The sequence below is a fragment of the Oncorhynchus kisutch genome, linkage group LG15, assembly GCF_002021735.2.
Source record: "Oncorhynchus kisutch isolate 150728-3 linkage group LG15, Okis_V2, whole genome shotgun sequence".
Taxonomy (NCBI): Eukaryota; Metazoa; Chordata; class Actinopteri; order Salmoniformes; family Salmonidae; genus Oncorhynchus; species Oncorhynchus kisutch.
In genome coordinates, this window is record NC_034188.2 from 65,216,380 (window position 1) to 65,235,326 (window position 18,947).

The following is an 18,947-nucleotide window of genomic DNA, read 5'->3' on the forward strand; positions in this document are numbered from 1 at the left end:
GAATAAGCAGAAAACGTGCTGCTTCAAATGATGAAGGCTGTGATGTTTTGCCAATGTATTACAGACCTGACAAGGCCTTGACAGGGAGAACGCAATGCTTTTGTTATTGCCCGCATTAGAGCAGAGATGGATGCAGAAAGAACAGGAGCCAGGCTTGGCAGCTGGCTGCTTATCTCAGCCGAAGGGAAGGCACTCCATAATTACATGCCGTCTAGACACTGTTACCTGCAGTCGTACCTAGGACAGGAGAGAGATAGTGTGGAGATTAACCCTCTCTCTCTCATTTACACACGCACACACACACACACACACACACACACACACACACACACACACACACACACACACACACAAGGATGCCCATGGAAAATAAGAAGTTTGCTTTCAGATCCGCGTGCTTTTTGTCCCAAGTTGTTCCCTGTAGGAGCAGGGGAAGTGTTGCCTGGAGACGACTTTCGATTTTTTTTTTACAGCCTTGAGCAGAGGAGATGGAGAAGTATGAGAAAATCAAAGTGGTCGGAAGAGGAGCTTTTGGGTAAACCAAAAGTTATTAACTTTGTACTTCTTGATGAAACTACATCGCTAAGGCACAGTAGCCTTATTTATACTTGTGTGTGACGTTTTATTTATCTTACTGTCAAACTTAAGTTAAAGTTAAAAACTTCGCAGCTTGTCTATTTGCCAAAATACAGAATGCATGTAAATTGGTTCTGTCGAGTACCGGAACGGCGCGCGCATCTTTTATTAAAAGGCCCGCCTTCATACAATTAGAATTAAGCGCTCATTCTATTTCTATGGTCGCCCTAATCAATATAGTATAATACTAGTTAGTACATGATGAGTGCAAAGCTACTCTGTTGACTTTTTAGTCATAAATGTAATGTGTTATGTTATTTGCCCATTATATAAATTGTAAAACTCTAGTTCTAAGATGTTTTTCTAATGCCCACATGCGTTACATAGCACCAATATCAGTGGCAATAATGTTCAAAAGTGTACAAGCAAATAGGCCCACTGTAAGGGGATAGCCTACACCAGAACACACTTTTCCAACTCTTCCCCACGCTACTCATTCTCCACCTTCCCGTGTCATGTGTGACAGGATAGTGCACCTGTGTCGCCGGCGCAGTGATGGGGCTTTTGTGATCCTGAAGGAGATCCCAGTAGAGCAGATGTCCCGTGATGAACGCCTTGCTGCCCAGAACGAGTGCCAGGTGCTGAAGCTGCTCAACCACCCCAACATCATAGAGTACTATGAGAACTTCCTGGAGGACAAGGCTCTGATGATCGCTATGGAATATGCACCAGGTACTATCACATTACCCCCCCATATCACATAAGGTACATAGAAAGTCTGACACTGTAACATAGGGTGTCAAATATGTTTTGCTTGTCAGACGTTCCCCATGAGATCTTATTCAGTCTCATCAGATGTCAGTCCCTGTTGTAGCGCTTCAGGAGATATATGATAAAGGGCACTGCATTATGTTACAAAACTCTGGGTGGCCTGAGAGCATGATCTATTCTACTGTAACTGTATTATTTTCCTGCTTTCTTACTGTAGGTGGAACACTAGCCGACTACATTCAGAAGCGCTGTAACTCCCTGCTGGATGAGGACACCATCCTGCACTTCTTTGTCCAGATTCTGCTGGCCCTGTACCACGTGCACAACAAGCTCATCCTACACCGCGACCTGAAGACTCAGAACATTCTGCTTGACAAGCATCAAATGATCGTCAAAATAGGCGACTTTGGAATCTCCAAAATCCTAGTCAGCAAGAGCAAAGCCTACACTGTGAGTGGACATGACGTAGCATTGGTCACCTGACTACATAGTAATGGCCAAATGCGTATTCTGATGAAATGCATAGTCATAGGCAGCACTGGCAGTAGAGTTTATCTTTTGTTTTTGTTTTATTTCCATTCAGGTGGTGGGGACCCCATGCTACATCTCCCCGGAGCTGTGTGAGGGGAAGCCCTACAACCAGAAGAGTGATATCTGGGCCCTGGGCTGTGTTCTATATGAGCTAGCCAGCCTCAAGAGAGCTTTCGAGGCTGCTGTACACATTCTTTTCAAATACACTTCATACATTGTCATTCCAATTTCATAACCTGTCCTTGCACTTTGGAATTATGTGTCAATAGATCCAGAAATAGCATTGAAGTTAATCATATCTCACATTACTTTGAAGCTTTTATCTTTCTATCTCCATGCAAAATGTATTCAAATTTGTGGGATGATGCCTAAAGTTTACTGGTCCAAAAGTAAACCCATAAAAAATCAACATATTAGCATAGTTTGAAAATGTAACTCCTCTCCTTGGGCTTACTCACTCTTCATTCTTTTACAGAACCTACCTGCCCTAGTGTTGAAGATCATGAGCGGTACCTTTGCCCCAATCTCAGACCGGTACAGTACAGAACTCAGGCAGCTCATCATGAACATGCTCAATCTGGACCCGTCCAAACGCCCTCAGCTCAATGAGATCATGGCCCACCCTGTTTGCATCAGACCCCTGCTAAACCTCTATACTGATATAGGCAACGTCAAAATGCGCAGGTAATGAATGCCACAAAAGTCTGTATCCCAAATGAACACTATTCCCTATACATTTCACTATATAGAGAATAGGGTGCCATTTTGGACACAGCCAAAGCCTGAAGCTTCTAGTCACCAGACTCATCATAAGAAAACAACATTTATCTGATGTGAACATACAGTTGAAGTTTACATACACCTTAGCCAAATACATTTAAACTCAGTTTTCCACAATTCCTGACATTTAATCCCAGTAAAAATTCCCTGTTTTAGGTCAGTTACTTTATTTAAAAAATGTAAAATGTCAGAATAAAATTAGAGAGAATGATTTATTTCAGCATTTATTTATTTCATCACATTCCCAGTGGGTCAGAAGTTTACATACACTCAATTAGTATTTGGTAGCATTGCCTTTAAATTGTTTCACTTGGGTCAAACGTTTCAGGTAGCCTTCCACAAGGTTCCCACAATAAGTTGGGTGAATTATGTCCCATTCCTCCTGACAGAGCTGGTGTAACTGAGTCAGGTTTGTAGGCCTCCTTGCTCGCACACGCTTTTTCAGTTCTGCCCACACATTTTCTATAGGATTGAGGTCAGGGCTTTGTGATGGCCACTCCAAAACCTTGACTTTGTTGTCCTTAAGCCATTTTTCCACAACTTTGGAAGTATTCTTGGGGTCATTGTCCATTTGGAAGACCCATTTGCGATCAAGCTTTAACTTCTTTACTGATGTCTTGAGATGTTGCTTCAATATATCCATATAATTGTCCTCCCTCATGATGCCATCTATTTTGTGAAGTGTACCAGACCCTCCTGCAGCAAAGCACCCCCACAACATGATGCTGCCACCCCTGTGCTTCATGGTTGGGATGGTGATCTTTGGCTTGTAAGCCTCCCCCTTTTTCCTCCAAACAGAAGGATGGTCATTATGGCCAAACAGTTCTATATTTGTTTCATCAGACCAGAGGACATTTCTCCAAAATGTATGATATTTTTCCCCATGTGCAGTTGCAAACCATAGTCTGGAATTTTTATGGCGGTTTTGGAGCAGTGGCTTCTTCCTTGCTGAGCGGCCTTTCAGGTTATATCAATATAGGACTCATTTACTATGGATATAGATACTTTTGTACCTGTTTCCTCCAGCAACTTCATAAGGTCCTCTGCTGTTGTTCTGGGATTGATTTGCACTTTTCGCACACCAAAGCACGTTCATCTCTAGGAGACAGAACGCGTCTCCTTCCTAAGCGGTATGGCGGCTGCGTGGTCCCATGGTGTTTATACTTGCGCAGTATTGTTTGGAAATTGCTCCCAAAATGAACCAGACATATATTCATACATACATATAGACATGATATTCACATGATTTCTAGCAAAAAGGCACTGAGTTTGAAGGTTGGCCTTGAAATACATCCACAGCTACTCCTCCAATTGACTCAAATGGTGTCAATTAGCCTATCAGAAGCTTCTAAAGCCATGACATCATTATCTGGAATTTTCCAAGCTGTTTAAAGGCACAGTCAACTTAGTGTATGTAAACTTCTGACCCACTGGAATTGTGATACAGTGAATTATAAGTTAAATAATCTGTCTATAAACAACTGTTGGAAAAATTACTTGTGTCATGCACAATGTAATTGTCCTCTCCGACTTGCCAAAACTATAGTTTGTTAACAAGAAATTTGTGGAGTGGTTTAAAAACAAGTTTTATTGACTCCAAACTAAGTGTATGTAAACTTCCGACTTCAACTGTACGTGTACATTACCATTGATGGAAATGTATGTATACAATATTCAAAAGACATTTTGATTTCTGGTCCAGAATTGAGAAACCACTGTCCACCGTACAGTCAGGAGGTCATGGTAGACAAGGAGGGCGAATGACCGGCACAAGGTCCTTCAGAGGTCAGTGACATTCCACCCACATCCATGATTGAACCAGTTCTGTAATAATTAACACCTTTGGTATAATTTTCTGTCCTGTACTAGATGGACGGATGGGAACAGGAAAGTTGCACTCCTTCCCCCTGTCATCAGTGTACACATGGGGCAGTGGCATCTCTGCGCCTCTGCGTCTACCCATGCTCAACACAGAGGTGCTGCAGGTGGCCCTGGGACGCACACAGAAGATGGGCGTCACCAAGTCAGGCCGACTCATCACCTGGGAGGTCAGATTGGGTTTCTTGATCCCCATATCCCTTCTCTGTCTGAATGAGGCTTGTCAACCTCAGTTATGGCTTCATATATCAATATTTACCTTAACCAACAAGCTACTAGCTGCCTCTTTAATATCTTCAGATTATGCATTCAAATGGTTAAAGGGTGATAAGATAAAGGATTTTTTTTTAAACAATCTGAGAGACTTATCTGGATAGTCTTTAATTTCACCAGTATTCACACATTTCCTAACCTTCTAATGGTGCTGTGCCAGGCTCCGTCAGTAGGATCTGGTGAGCCCACTCTGCCTGGTGCAGTAGAACAGATGCAGCCGCAGTTCATCTCTCGCTTCCTGGAGGGCCAGTCTGGAGTCACCATCAAGTCTGTGTCCTGTGGGGATCTCTTCACCACCTGTATGACAGGTACAGGCCATAATAACGTCACAAATGGCACCCTATTCCATATACAGTGGGGCAAAAAAGTATTTAGTCAGCCACCAATTGTGCAAGTTCTCTCACTTAAAAAGATGAGAGAGGCCTGTAATTTTCATCATAGGTACACTTCAACTATGACAGACAAAATGAGAAGACAAAAATCCAGAAAATCACATTGTAGGATTTTTAATGAATTTATTTGCAAAGTATGGTGGAAAATAAGTATTTGGTCAATAACAAAAGTTTATCTCAATACTTATATATTGGTTATATAGCCTTTGTTGGCAATGACAGAGGTAAAACGTTTTCTGTAAGTCTTCACAGGGTTTTCACACACTGTTGCTGGTATTTTGGCCTTTCAACTCCCTCCAAAGATTTTCTATGGGGTTGAGATCTGGAGACTGGCTAGACCACTCCAGGACCTTGAAATGCTTCTTACGAAGCCACTCCTTTGTTGCCCGGGCGGTGTGTTTGGGATCATTGTCATGCTGAAAGACCCAACCACGTTTCATCTTCAATGCCCTTGCTGATGGAAGGAGGTTTTCACTCAAAATCTCACGATACATGGCCCCATTCATTCTTTCCTTTACACGGATCAGTCGTCCTGGTCCCTTTGCAGAAAAACAGCCCCAAAGCATGATGTTTCCACCCCCATGCTTCACAGTATGGTGTTCTTTGGATGCAACTCAGCATTCTTTGTCCTCCAAACACGACGAGTGTTTTTACCAAAAAGTTATATTTTGGTTTCATCTGACCATGTGACATTCTCCCTATCTTCTTCTGGATCATCCAAATGCTCTCTAGCAAACTTCAGACGGGCCTGGACATGTACTGGCTCAAGCAGGGGGACACGTCTGGCACTGCAGGATTTGAGTCCCTGGCGGCGTACTGTGTTACTGATGGTAGGCTTTGTTACTTTGGTCCCAGCTCTCTGCAGGTCATTCACTAGGTCCCCCCGTGTGGTTCTGGGATTTTTGCTCACCGTTCTTGTGATCATTTTGACCCCACGGGGTGAGATCTTGCGTGGAGCCCCAGATCGAGGGAGATTATCAGTGATCTTGTATGTCTTCCATTTCCTAATAATTGCTCCCACAGTTGATTTCTTCAAACCAAGCTGCTTACCTATTGCAGATTCAGTCTTCCCCGCCTGGTGCAGGTCTACAATTTTGTTTCTGGTGTCCTTTGACAGCTCTTTGGTCTTGGCCATAGTGGAGTTTGGAGTGTGACTGTTTGAGGTTGTGGACAGGTGTGGACAGGACTGATAAGTTCAAACAGGTGCCATTAATACAGGTAACGAGTGGAGGACAGAGGAGCCTCTTAAAGAAGAAGTTACAGGTCTGTGAGAGACAGAAATCTTGCTTGTTTGTAGGTGACCAAATACTTATTTTCCACCATAACTTGCAAATAAATTCATAAAAAATCCTACAATGTGATTTTCTGGATTTTTTTTCTCATTTTGTCTGTCATAGTTGAAGTGTACATATGATGAAAATTACAGGCCTCTCTCATCTTTTTAAGTGGGAGAACTTGCACAATTGGTGGCTGACTAAATACTTTTTGGCCCCACTGTATACTGCCGACATTTGGAGGGCTCTGGTCAAAAGTGATGCACTATTTAAGCAATAAGGCACGAGGGGGTGTGGTATACGGCCAATATACCACGGCTAAGGGCTGTTCTTAGGCACAAAGCATCGCGGAGCCCTTAGCTGTGGTATATTGGCCATATACCACAAACCCCAGAGGTGCCTTATTGCTATTATAAACTGGTTCAACGTAATTAGAGCAGTAAAAATAAATGTATTTTGTCATACCCTTGGTATATACCACGGCTGTCAGCCAATCAGCAGTCAGAGCTCTAACCACCCAGTTTATAAATAGGGAATATGGTGCCATTTGGGATGCACACCATCTCTCATTGTGTTTCCTGCTGGGGACAACAGCATTCGTGTCAGGTCAGCCTCAGTAGGGGAGCTTCACTATAGGAAATCAATATTTTTTCACTCTGTGTTTTTGCTGCTAAGCACACACTCTGACACACACACACTGCAGTATAGTACTATCATAAAGCACTGGAGCAGCATTGGAATGGAAGATACATTTGAACGTGTGGATGTAATCACCTCTTTCACTGCATTTCTGACAAGAGAACATTCATCAGTGTTTGTGCTCCCCTACAGAATGCAATCACCACACTGCTGGCTTGGCGTTTAGGAGGTATACTTTCTCCAACCGGGATACACCATTAGTCACAGTCATAGTCTTAAGGGAGCTGTCATTAGTCAAATATCAAAAGCAGATGACACAGGATTAAAGAACCTCTGAGCCCAAGCTCTATTTCCTGCTCCCTCGTCACCATTTATCACCGTGGTGGAGCAAGTTAGCATTCCCTTGTTAGGGATTAATACTCACACGGTTGGCCCGCACTGTGATATAACCACACCCATCAACTCATCGTACCTATAATCTCCTCTATTTATTTTCAATTTGCAGACCGAGGTATTATTATGACATTTGGAAGTGGAAGCAATGGCTGTCTCGGACATGGAAATTTTAATGACGTAACACAGGTAAATGTCAATGATTTTGTGGTTTGTTATAAACATTATTGTGGTCAGTCGTTCCAGTGAAAAAACATATTATTTCTCTGTATGTATTAATGCCCAGCCCAAGATTGTAGAGGCCTTACTCGGATACGAGCTGGTCCAGGTGTCATGTGGTGCTTCCCATGTGCTTGCTGTGACCAATGACAGAGAAGTATTCTCCTGGGGAAGAGGAGACAATGGTAAATGAGCAAGTTTATTTTTGGGGTCGTCAGTCTCTCTCTGTTTCTTGGTTTATGTCAGCAGTGTCTGCGGGAGAGCTTGGCATTCTAACAGAATGTTCTGCTTTCTTCCCACTCTGGCAGGTCGCCTGGGGCTGGGCACCCAGGACTCCCACAACTCTCCCCAGCAGGTGTGTGTGCCAGGGAAGTTTGAGGCCCACAGGGTGCTGTGTGGAGTGGATTGCTCCATGGTAATCAGCACCCAGAACAGCATTCTGGCCTGTGGCAGCAACAGGTAAAATTACCTTATTTTATAGACTACTAACAACATAATCAGTAATTTGCATGAAAGTGCTGTGAAATTGCACAGGAATTCCACAAAGGTTACTATTAATGTGAGTGATCCGTTTCATTAACAACTCACTAAAAAGCAGAGCTCACATTAAAGGTGAAACATGCCCTTGATTTCCACTGCACCAACACCCTGCTTGCTTAAGCACTGACATACTGTAGCTCTTCATCGACATGCTTTGTTGTGTTAAACTCCATGTTAAACTATGGATTTATAGAAGTGGTGTATGACATTTATGACATCATTAGTGTATTTGTATTTATTATGGATCCACATTAGCTGCTGCCTTGGCAGCAAAAAACATGACATTGTGAGGTTCTGCTTTTCTTTTCATTTCTTAGTAACCTTGTGTTCTTTTTCTTTGTATTCTTGAACGTAGCCCTGTTTCTTTGTGTTCTGGAACTTAGCCCTGTCTTTCATTTTTGTTCATTGTTTTCACCTGTGTTCGTTTCTCACCTGGTCTCATCAACTCCCTATTTACTTCAGTTCTTTCTGTTTGTATGGTTGTTAGGTTTGTTTTTGACTGCCTACCTGTGTTTGACCATTGCCTGCGACCACGATTCCTGCCTTCTACGAAGGCTTAAAAAACATCTGCCGCTCTCTGTGCGTGAATCTACACCTTTTTCTCATCTACACCTTTTTCTCCCTGAGTATTCATTACACATACATTCTTAACAGATCTCACAACATATTAAGTGTGTTCCCTCAAGCCTCTACTCTACTAACACATATCTACAACACAAAATATGTGTGTCTAATGCGTATGTTATCGTGTGTTTGTATGCATGTGTTTGTGTTGCTTCACAGTCCCCACTGTGAAGGTGTATTTTAATCTGTTTTTTTTAAATCTCATTTTACTACTGGCACAAGTTACCTGATGTGGAATAGAGTTCAATGTAGTACTGTGTGCCTCCCATAGTCTGTTCTGGATTTGGGAGCTGTGAAGAGAAACATGGTTTGTGGGGTATGCATGGGTGTCCGTGCTGGGGGCTAGTAGTTCAGATCAAAACAAATTTTGTTTGTCACATACACATGGTTAGCAGATGTTAATGCGAGTGTAGCGAAATACAATTTCACAACTACCTTATACACACAAGTGTAAAGGAATGAAAATGTACATAAAAATACATAGATGAGCAATGGCCGAACGGCATAGGCAAGATGCAGTAGAAGGTATCGAGTACAGTATATACATATGAGATGAGTAATGTAGGGTATGTAAACATTATATAAAGTGGCTAGTGATACATTTATTATATCTAATTATTAAAATGTCTAGAGATGAGTCAGTATGTTTGCAGCAGCCACTCAATTTTAGTGATGGCAGTTTAGCAGTCTGATGGCCTTGAGATAGACACTGTTTTTCAGTCTCTCGGCCCCAGCTTTGATGCACCTGTACTGACCTCGGCTTCTGGATGATAGTGGGGTGAACAGGCAGTGGCTCGGGTGGTTGTTGTCCTTGATGATCTTTTTGGCCTTCCTGTGACATCGGGTGGTGTAGGTGTCCTGGAGGGCAGGTAGTTTGCCCCCGGTGATGCAGTGTGCAGACCTCACTACCCTCTGGAGAGCCTTATGGTTGTGGGCGGAGCAGTTGCCATACCAGGTGGTGATACAGCCCGATAGGATGCTCTCGATTGTGCACCTGTAAGTTTGAGTGTTTTTGGTGACCAGACGGATTTCTTCAGCCTCCTGAGGTTGAAGAGGCGCTGCTGCGCCTTCTTCACCACGCTGTCTGTGTGGGGGAACCATTTCAGTTTGTCCGTGATGTGTCTTTCCACCTTCTCCACTACTGTCCCGTCGATGTGGATAGGGGGCTGCTCCCTCTGCTGTTTCCTGAAGTCCACGATCATCTCCTGTTGTTGCCTACCCTCACCACCTGGGGGCAGCCCGTCAGGAAGTCCAGGACCCAGTTGCACAGGGCGGGGTCGAGACCCAGGGTCTCGAGCTTAATGACGAGTTTGGAGGGTACTATGGTGTTAAATGCTGAGCTGTAGTCGATGAACAGCATTCTTACATGGGTATTCCTCTTGTCCAGATGGGTTAGGTCAGTGTGCAGTGTGATTGCGATTGCGTCGTCTGTGGACCTATTGGGGCGGTAAGCAAATTGGAGTGGGTCTAGGGCGTCAGGTAGGGTGGGTGGAGGTGATATGGTCCTTGACTAGTCTCTAGTGGCCCTCTTGAAGCATGCGGGAACAACAGACTGGGAAAAGGATTGATTGAATATATCCGTAAACACACCCGCAAACTGGTCTGCGCATGCTCTGAGGACGCGGCTGGTGATGCCGTCTGGGCCTGCAGCCTTGCGAGGGTTAACACGTTTAAATGTTTTACTCACATTGGCTGCAGTTAAGGAGAGCCCACAGGTTTTGGTAGCGGGCCGTGTCGGTGGCACTGTTTTGTCCTCAAAGCAAGCAAAGAAGTTGTTTAGTTTGTCTGGGAGCAAGCCATTGCGGTCCACGATCGGGCTGGTTTTCTTTTTGTAGTCCGTGATTGACTGTAGACCCTGCCACATACATCTCGTGTCTGAGCCGTTAAATTGCGACTCTACTTTGTCTCTATACTGACTCTTAGCTTGTTTGATTGCCTTGCGGAGGGAATAGCTACACTGTTTGTATTCGGTCATGTGTCCGGTCGCTTTGCCCTGATTTAAAAACCATGATCTCGCTTTCAGTTTTGCGCGAATGCTGCCATCAATCCACGGTTTCTGGTTTGGGAAGGTTTTAATAGTCACTGTGGGTACATCACCGATGCACTTGCTAATAAACCCGCTCACCGAATCAGCGTATTCATCAATGTTATTGTTCGACGCAATGCGGAACATATCCCAGTCTGCGTGATTGTAACGGTTTTCTTGCGGTGAAGGAGAGGCGGACCAAAGCGCAGCGTGGTTATTTTGATTCATGTTTAATAAAGTACTTCACATGAACAAAATAACAAAACAAGAAACGTGAAAACCCAAAACAGCCCTATCTGGTGCAAACACAGAGACAGGAACAATCACCCACAAACACACAGTGAAACCCAGGCTACCTAAGTATGATTCTCAATCAGAGACAACTAATGACACCTGCCTCTAATTGAGAACCATACTAGGCCGAAACATAGAAATACCCAAATCATAGAAAAACAAACAGACTGCCCACCCCAACTCACGCCCTGACCATACTAAATAATGACAAAACAAAGGAAATAAAGGTCAGAACGTGACAGTGATAAATCAATCTTAAAAAAAAAAAATTGTAATTAAATTTGACCCCTTTTTCTCCCAAATTTTGTGGTATCCAATTGTTTTAGTAGCTACTATCTTGTCTCATCGCTACAACTCCCGTACGGGCTCGGGAGAGACGAAGGTTGAAAGTCATGCGTCCTCCGATACACAACCCAACCAAGCCGCACTGCTTCTTAACACAGCACCATCCAACCCGGAAGCCAGCCGCACCAATGTGTCGGAGGAACACACCACAGACCAACAAATATTCTTCACATCAACAACATAGGAATCATTACAAAACTTATTGTATGATCTCTTATACACAATAAGAGATCACATTGCCCAGACACCTGTGGTTTAGCTACTTCCTGCCCTCCTTAACTCTCTCTCTTACTCACTCCACACCATACGGAATATTTATCTGCCTTGAACACAGAACAAGAAACTCCCCTTCAATGAATTCTTACAGAACATGACACAGCATTTCTTAACTTTTATTTAAAAATTATTAGAATTTTATAGTGTGATATTGTAGAAAACACACATCAGCTGATAAGGTCAACTGGATCTACTTTACTTTTAAGTTATCAATGTTTCCCTTTTGATACGATTCAAACATTCTTTAATTAAATGGCTAGAGTAGTAGATTGGCATTATCTTATCTGGCTGTGTTTACACAGGCATCCCACTTTTGATAGTTTTCCAATAATTGGGTTTGGACCAATCAGATCTTTTGCATGCCAATAATTGGGCAAAAGATCAGAATTAGGCTGCCTGTGTAAATGCAGCACCTTTTATCAATTACATTTAAGCCTATACATGTACTGCCATGAAAACAATTGTGATTCCTCTAAATGTGATTGGTTAGGTTCAACAAGCTGGGGTTGGATAAGATCAATGCTGCAGAGGAGCCAGCCCCCTGTGACCAGATTGAAGAAGTCTACTTGTTCAGTCCTGTCCAATCAGCACCTCTGAATGTGGACAAGGTTGTTTACATTGACATTGGAACAGCCCACTCTGTTGCTGTCACAGGTGAAATTATATTTTGTCTTGTCACCATGCAGTTCCTGAACCCATCGTAACTAGAAATCCAAAGTTCCTGTAAGCTGCAAGGACGTGACATCCCTTTGTCATGCTTACACAGTAAAACATGTAACTGTATTGTAATGCCATTATCTACTATAGGATGAATGTGCTTCTATGTGTCCTTTGACAATACACAATAACAATCTTCACACATTTAATCCCCCTGTTCCGTGTGCCAAGAGAAGGGTCAGTGTTTCACATTTGGCAGTAACCAGCATGGTCAGCTGGGCTGTAGCTCCCGCCGGACCAGTCGTGTGCCTTATCCGGTGCCGGGCCTTCAGGGCATCATCATGGCAGCCTGTGGGGATGCATTCACTCTGGCAATTGGATCAGGTGAGTAAGAGGCATTGGCAAGAAGGGAAGATGCTTTAAGCAGATATTTTCCGTTTTATATAAAATATTGGAGAAACGTGATGTTCTCAGTAAACTTAGATAACACACTTTATTAGAAGAGTTAATTGAACACTGTACAAATCTGTTTCTGTAATGTCTTTTGTAATTGTGCTTCCAGCAACTGCTTTAAGGTCCTTAATATGTTATAACAGAGGTGTGTTAGACATTTTCCAAAGGGTAGAGTTGTGGAGAATGACACAATACATGTCAGAATGTGTCAATGATCAGCTCGACGTCCCATAGGGAGATGGCAGGCAGAGTCACCTCATTGTTCAGGGCTGTCTTTGATCAGATCTGCTCTCCCAGGGATAGATAGAGCCATTGTGCAGTCAGGAGAGGAGAGGGATGGGATAGAGGGGAGGAGAAGAGAGAGCTGTCTGTTAAGGATTGTGCAGATTCATGAATCCTGGGGTGCGCTGAAGAATATAACTATTCTGTTCTCGCTATCTTGGTGTAGAAGGGGAGGTGTATACCTGGGGAAAGGGGGCCCGTGGCCGCCTCGGAAGAAAAGAGGAGGATTCTGGGATTCCGAAGGCAGTGCAGCTCGACGAGAGTCACCCGTTCACGGTGACGTCAGTGGCATGTTGTCATGGCAACACTCTGCTGGCAGTGAAACGTAATATTTTACCTATTACCTTTTTGTTAAAGAAAATTATGTGAAATTGCCAGTAGCACATACTGTATGTGGTGAAATCAAACAGCAATCACTGGGATGAAAGAAAGGTAAAACTTGAAACAAGCTTCTTTAGATGTGGCTGACAGAGATCCATGTTTTTTCTTGTAGAGCAGAAGGTCTGAAAGAGCCTATTTGTTAATAGCTTGATAATTAGCTAACCCCACAATGCAGATTTTCCTGTGGCTTTCTCCCAGTCAGTAAAATCAGAAGTGAACACCAAGCCCTATGTTTGGCTTTTTGTGTCTCCATCGCCTCAGGGTCTGTAGTAACAGAGGCTCATTAACGGTGGATGAGGCAATCAGTTGTACCATGCTCTCCACAAGCAATAAAATGAACAACAGGGGCCTGCCTCCCTGTCATGCTTAGCTTGTTAGTCATTGGGGAGATGAGCTGGGGTTAGCTCTTTCTATAAACCTGAATGTAACAAACCAGTGTATCTGATAATAGGCTTCCTCTGTGCCATGTCCACAAAACCAGGCAGAGGGTTGATTAGGTTGTATGTCTCTATTTACACCAGTAATAATTGACTCACATTTCACTATTCCCTTACACTGTACATTTATAATGATTGATTTCAGGTTGTTGCATGCAGTTTATGGATCTTCATGTAATGTGAATAGTTCCCCAACCTCAATAAGATAATGTATTATCCAGTCTGTGATGAATGGTCAGGAATAGCGGACAAGCCAGCAATTCCTCTGCTTTAAAACAACGACGGTTTCCCAAATGGCACCCTATTCCCTTTGTAGTGCACTACTATTGACCAGAACCCAATGGGCTTTGATCAAAAGTACTGCACTATATTGGGAATAGGGTGCCAATCGTGACACAACCAATACCTATTAAAATGACGCATGGAATAAACTAAAGCAACCCTCCCATTACAAATAGATGCAGATTTAGGAAAGATTAAATTGCACTTAAAAATCTTGTCAGTAAGTAAGAGAGACGTCTCTAATCTTTGGAAGAGACCCAATCCTGTTGCAGTGTAACTCTGACCTGGCTGTGTTGTAGTGCGTACCATGTGGTAGTGACCTGAAATGCAAACACAGCAGCCAGAGTTCCCTCACACAGGTCATTTCACCCACATTTGACTTCCATTGGTTTTGTTATTTTATCAATGTATGAGTAGTACATTAATCCAGATACAGTATGACTAAATGCATGGTAGACAATGGCAGTGTGTGGGCATTAGAAACATTATTATGCCACCACACCTACTGCATTGTGTCTAAGTGAAGTAATCAAGATGAAAATGTGGGTGTATCAATATCTAAAATACAAGAGTGAAATAATTCAATACCTGTCCTGAAACCTTTTACAAGACTCCTTATAGGCCCCTTATAGGCCCCTTATAGTATTGTGTATGTAACTGTACACAAGCATGCATTGTGTAAGATGGTATATTCTTGCCTGTCTTTAGTAATAATGTAAGTGATACGTTGATGGCTTCTGATTACTCTTTCTCAGCTTTGCTTGAGGAGCCAGTCCCCAGATGATACAGCTTTGAAAACCATCCCACCACTGTCCACCCCTTCAGTAGCTGTCAGGAGAGAAACAGTGGCACAAGGTGAAGGACTGCTAGCCTCCTCTGAATAACCTCTTCCAGTGGCCGGTAGTTTACTAAGCTGTTGGAGGATTCCTGCACATCTTACACAGTTTCAGTTGCCCTGTCTCAAGTCAGTAAATATTTTTTTTAAATATTATGTTTTTCATACAGTATTATGTAAATGGTGGGGCTTTATTAATGGCACAAGTTATGGAACAAATGCTAAACAATCCTATTTAGTTTCCCGAGCTTATGTAGCTTGTAGCTAATAGAATGCTTTACCAAAAGTATTGGAGTGAGATTGCAGAAGGAATTGGGGAGCTGTCCTGCTGTAAAGTTTTGTCCTCTCTCACCAGTGAGGTTAGCATGATAAAACACACAGTTCCAGGATGTCTAACTGGTTTGGTAGCTTTATTTACCCAGTATTGAGTTAGACAAAACAATGTGTGTGAAGAAGGAAGGCTGCTCGTTTAGGACTGCCACTACCGTGTGAGCCTACTAACTGACTTGTCAGTCAAATGAAGCAAGCAAGTACGGCACTTCAAATCTTAAGCACGTTATCAGTGTGCTTTTAGGATTAGTCCTCATCAATTGGTTTAGAAAGTTTTGTTTTCATTCACAATAACAGATTGTGTGTTTAGTATCATAGTAAGGTACTTTTAGACAACACATGAACAGTGACATTTTCTTTAAGACGGTTGACTAAAGGAGGCCACTTCTATTGTAAATGCATTTCAAGTCACATAGACCTTTCAACCCTCAAGAGTTCAAAGATTGTATGTAGAAGTGCCACTAACAGCATGGCACAGGTGTGAGAGACACATTAAGAGTCAATATTGGCTCTTCAGCTGTGTGTGTGTCGTAGGCATGAGCCAGTTTGATATGATGTGCTTAATTAGAACCCTTAATGCATCCCAAATGGCACCCTATTCTCTACATAGTGCACTATTTATGGGCCCTGATTAAAAATAGTGCACTATATAGGGAAAAGGGTGATTTGGGACACATACACTAGCTTGATCCTACTCTGGAAAGCCTCCAAACAGGCTGGGATGGTAAGTGCTCCAGACAGAGGAAATCAATGTTATTGGCCTGCTCCTTACTATCTCTATGTCACCCACTCTAGTATCAGTGATGTAGTGGTAAAGAATAGGTGGTTAAACTGATCACTGGTCACAGTGAAAAAAGTAACGCTCCATATACTTTCAATGCATTTTCCACCAAAATGTGGGTAAACTTTAGTGCAAAAAAGGTGCATCACTGTCTGGTATCCAAGATGATTTCCAAGCAGATGTTTTTGTTTTCCATTTTTGGAAGAAATGTGAACATGATTCATGTTAGTGCTTTGCCTGCAGTGTTGCCAATTTGTCAGAACATTCCTCTTCATTTACCTTCTGTGGTACCACTGACACAATTTTTCTGTGAGCAATAAATGTATCTTATTTCCCAATCATTATGTAACAAATAAAAATGTATATTTGTGCTGTTATTACATAGTTACTGCCTTTGTTGGTATATGAATATGCCATTTTATAAATTCTGTCAAATAAGAAGGAATGGTCTATTCTTGTATTGTACATAATGTACCAGATAATTGATAAACACTGTATAGTATGCCTATTGTATGTGATACAATTATCAACCAAATGATCAATTAATAAGGGACAAGAAATTTGAAATGGATTTTCTTTGTTTAGGTCGCTATTTCATGTCAGATTACTTTAGTCAAAACTGAGTTAAATCATTTGTAATGATTGTGAAAACAGTTTATGAAGAATCGAGGCAGCAATAAATCAGGAGTTAGAAAAAGTTGAAAACATGTATTGTTTTGTTCATGATATCTATAGCTCTACTGTGTGTGTGTGTGTGTGTGTGTGTGTGTGTGTGTGTGTGTGTGTGTGTGTGTGTGTGTGTGTGTGTGTGTGTGTGTGTGTGTGTGTGTGTGTGTACAAACACACACACACAGTGCCTTCAGAAAGTTTTCAGACCCCTTGACTTTTTCCACATTTTATGTTATAGCCTTATCCTAAAATGGATTAAATAAAATAAAAAGTCCTCATCAATCTACACCCAATACCCCATAATGACAAAGCGAAAACAGGTTGTTATTTACATAAGTATTCAGACCCTTTGGTATGAGACTTGAAGTTGAATTCAGGTGCATCTAGTTTCCATTGATCATCCTTGAGATGTTTCTACAACTTGATTGGAGTCCACCTGTGGTAAATTCAATTGATTGGACATCATTTGGAAAAGAACACACCTGCACACGTTTGGAACAACCAAGACTCTTCCTGAAGCTGGCCGCCTGGCCAAACTGAGCAAACGGGGGAGAAGGGCCTTGGTCAGGGAGGTGACCAAGAACCCGATTCTCACTCGGACAGAGCTCTAGTAGAGTCCCTCTTTGGAGATGGGAGAAACTTCAAGAAGGACAACAATCTCTGCACCACTCCACCAATCAGGCCTTTATGGTAGAGTGGCTAGATGGAAGCCACTCTTCAGTAAAAGGCACATGACAGCCTGCTTGGAGTTGGAAAAAGGCACCTAAAGACTCTCAGACCATGAGAAACAAGAGTCTCTGGTCTGATGAAACCCATATTGAACTCTTTGGCCTGAATGCCAAGCATCACGCCTGGAAGAAACCTGGTACCATCCCTACGGTGAAGCATGGTTGTGGCAGCATCATGCTGTGGGGATGTTTTTCTGGGACTGGGAGACTAGTCAGAATCGAGGGAAAGATGAACAGAGAAAAATACAGAGAGATCCTTGATGAAAACCTGCTCCAGAGCGCTCAGAACATCAGACTGGGGCAAAGGTTCACCTTCCAACAGGACAACGACCCTAAGCACACAGCCAACACAACGCATGAGTGGCTTCTCTAAATGTCCTTGAGTGGCCCAGTCAGAATCCGGACTTGAACATCTGTACATTACCTGTACATAGCCCACCTATAATTTTGCCCAAACAACTACCTCTTTCCCAACTGTATTTAATTTTAATTTATTTATTTATTTTGCTCCTTTGCACCCCATTATTTTTTATTTCTACTTTGCACATTCTTCCATTGCAAAACTACCATTCCAGTATTTTACTTGCTATATTGTATTTACTTTGCCATCATGGCCTTTTTTGCCTTTACCTCCCTTCTCACCTCATTTGCTCACATTGTATATAGACTTGTTTATACTGCATTATTGACTGTATGTTTGTTTTTACTCCATGTGTAACTCTGTGTCGTTTTATCTGTCGAACTGCTTTGCTTTATCTTGGCCAGGTCGCAATTGTAAATGAGAACTTGTTCTCAACTTGCCTACCTGGTTAAATAAAGGTAAAATAAAATAAAAAATCTCTTGAGGGCCATGAAAATAGCTGTGCAGCGACGCTCCCCATCCAACCTGACAGAGCTTGAGAGGATCTGCAGAGAAGAATGGGAGAAACTCCCAAAATACAGGTGTGCCAAGCTTGTAGCATCATACCCAAGAAGAATCGAGGCTGTAATTACTTCCAAAGGTGCTTCTACAAAGTACTGTGTAAAGGGTCTGAATACTCATGTAAATGTGATATTTCTGGGGGTTTAAAAAAAAAAATGTTCTGAAAACCTTTTGTAACATAACAAAATGTGGAAAAAGTAAAGGGGTCTGAATACTTTCCGAATGCACTGTAGATATAGAATTTCTATAGAGTCCCTCAATGGAGGTGTCATAATACCCATAAAACCTACCCACCATACATTTTTCCCATAGAAACACTTAAAATAAGGTCTGTGTTTCATGTAGGCTTACGCTGGTGT

The 18,947-nt window shown here is 42.4% G+C and overlaps 1 protein-coding gene across 1 annotated transcript; it reads left to right on the forward strand.

Moving 5' to 3' along the window:
- The first annotated feature begins 458 nt into the window (after positions 1 to 458).
- On the forward strand, positions 459 to 16,974 carry LOC109905701 (NIMA-related kinase 8). The gene is made up of 15 exons (XM_020503228.2): positions 459 to 535; positions 1,103 to 1,308; positions 1,565 to 1,797; positions 1,931 to 2,062; positions 2,354 to 2,562; positions 4,361 to 4,443; positions 4,528 to 4,706; positions 4,970 to 5,117; positions 7,620 to 7,696; positions 7,794 to 7,911; positions 8,035 to 8,185; positions 12,322 to 12,485; positions 12,720 to 12,872; positions 13,390 to 13,548; positions 15,079 to 16,974. Exons 1-15 carry the CDS (start codon positions 489 to 491, stop codon positions 15,105 to 15,107), a joined length of 2,088 nt encoding a protein of 695 aa, XP_020358817.1. The 5' UTR covers positions 459 to 488; the 3' UTR covers positions 15,108 to 16,974.
- The last annotated feature ends 1,973 nt before the right edge of the window (positions 16,975 to 18,947 follow it).

Coding starts and splice junctions, on each gene's coding strand:
- LOC109905701 (XM_020503228.2), top strand. CDS start 489: ATGGAGAAGTATGAGAAAATCAAAGTGGTCGGAAGAGGAGCTTTTGG. Junction 1,798..1,930: donor GCAAGAGCAAAGCCTACACT/GTGAGTGGACAT, acceptor ATTTCCATTCAG/GTGGTGGGGACCCCATGCTA. Junction 12,486..12,719: donor CCACTCTGTTGCTGTCACAG/GTGAAATTATAT, acceptor CCGTGTGCCAAG/AGAAGGGTCAGTGTTTCACA.